The following is a 1,159-nucleotide window of genomic DNA, read 5'->3' as shown; positions in this document are numbered from 1 at the left end:
TTGCGTGCACTCAATAACTGCCTCGATATCCACTTCGCTGTTGGCTAGCCAGTCCACAATCCTCTGGACCCGTGCCGGCATCCCAACACCGGTCTTGGTCTCGCTCAGGGCCGAAAGGATGTTTGAACTGCCGTCTCTCAGGGCCCCGGTTACCGAAGATCCTCCTGAAGGAACCGTAACTGGGTGTTGGTTTGGCTTGAAGACCACTGCAATGAAAACCGCCATCACTGCGATGACGTGCGGAGCATGCAGGAGTGGAAGATCCGTTAGATAGTGGTCGTTGATGACCGACCAGGCCAAGGTCGTTTCGTCTGATGTTAAAGAGAGCAAGCTCTTGAGTTCTAAGAGCGTCCGGTACGGATGGTGCACTATCAACTGCGAGTTCATTTCCGATATAAGCCAGAACTCGCATTCTCCGATTTTCGCGCCGTCAGGGGCGATGAACTCTACATTTTGGTCAGCCACACAGCTCAATTCTAACAGGACAGGAATAGAGCAAACAAACCCGGCCATAGGTTCTTGGCTTCTGAAAGCACGAACCGGATGTGCTGAGGGCATTCTTCTATCTTACACGCGAGGTAAAATGCCGTCGTAAGCAGCAGATATGGATTCGTCCGGCGGATTTCGACCTTGGTATAAAACCGCTTCACGTAAACCTGAGCCGTGGCGACCGGTTGCTGCCGCATGTTAAGGCGTTTTGCTAATCTGAGCAATTCTGAGTATCATGATCCGAGTCAGCTTTCGGAACGCTCCATTTCGGTCTGCAAAAGCAAAGTACCTACGTAGATTCACGAAGATGTTAAAATGCCGCTGGTCGGGCAGCGGGTACTGCTGAATGAACGGTCGCTCTGCGTCCCCAAGGGCCTTTCTGGCATCAGCCAGCTCTTCCCGATCGAATAGCCACGATGCATGTTGGGTCGAAGCCCAGTAATCCGCCGCCATCTGAATTGACTGTGCCGCAGCAACGAGGAGCCTGATAGCGCCGGTGACGATACTTGGGTCCCGCTGCTCACATCTTTGTCTTTGCAACTGCCATGGAGCCCGGCGACAGGTTGATAAAGCGCAAGAGTCAAGGCATCTCACTCTCAGTCTCAGTCTCCTTCGCGTCTTTCGATCAAAGAACGTCATCGCGGCTGCGTTTTCACGGCGCCAAGCGTGG

General features: G+C 53.3%; 1 protein-coding gene across 1 annotated transcript; it reads right to left on the bottom strand.

The window, feature by feature from the left end:
- Positions 1-10: 10 nt before the first annotated feature.
- Positions 11-942, bottom strand: UREG_00368 (uncharacterized protein; the record flags this gene model as incomplete). Its single annotated transcript, XM_002540809.1, has 3 exons — positions 11-311; positions 572-677; positions 783-942. The coding sequence occupies 3 exons, from the start codon at positions 940-942 to the stop codon at positions 11-13; spliced, it is 567 nt and encodes a 188-aa protein (XP_002540855.1).
- Between the last annotated feature and the right edge of the window lie 217 nt (positions 943-1,159).

This window comes from Uncinocarpus reesii, genomic scaffold (assembly GCF_000003515.1).
Source record: "Uncinocarpus reesii 1704 scaffold_1 genomic scaffold, whole genome shotgun sequence".
In the NCBI taxonomy this organism is placed as follows: Eukaryota; Fungi; Ascomycota; class Eurotiomycetes; order Onygenales; family Onygenaceae; genus Uncinocarpus; species Uncinocarpus reesii.
This window is presented reverse-complemented; position numbering and strand designations above follow the sequence as displayed.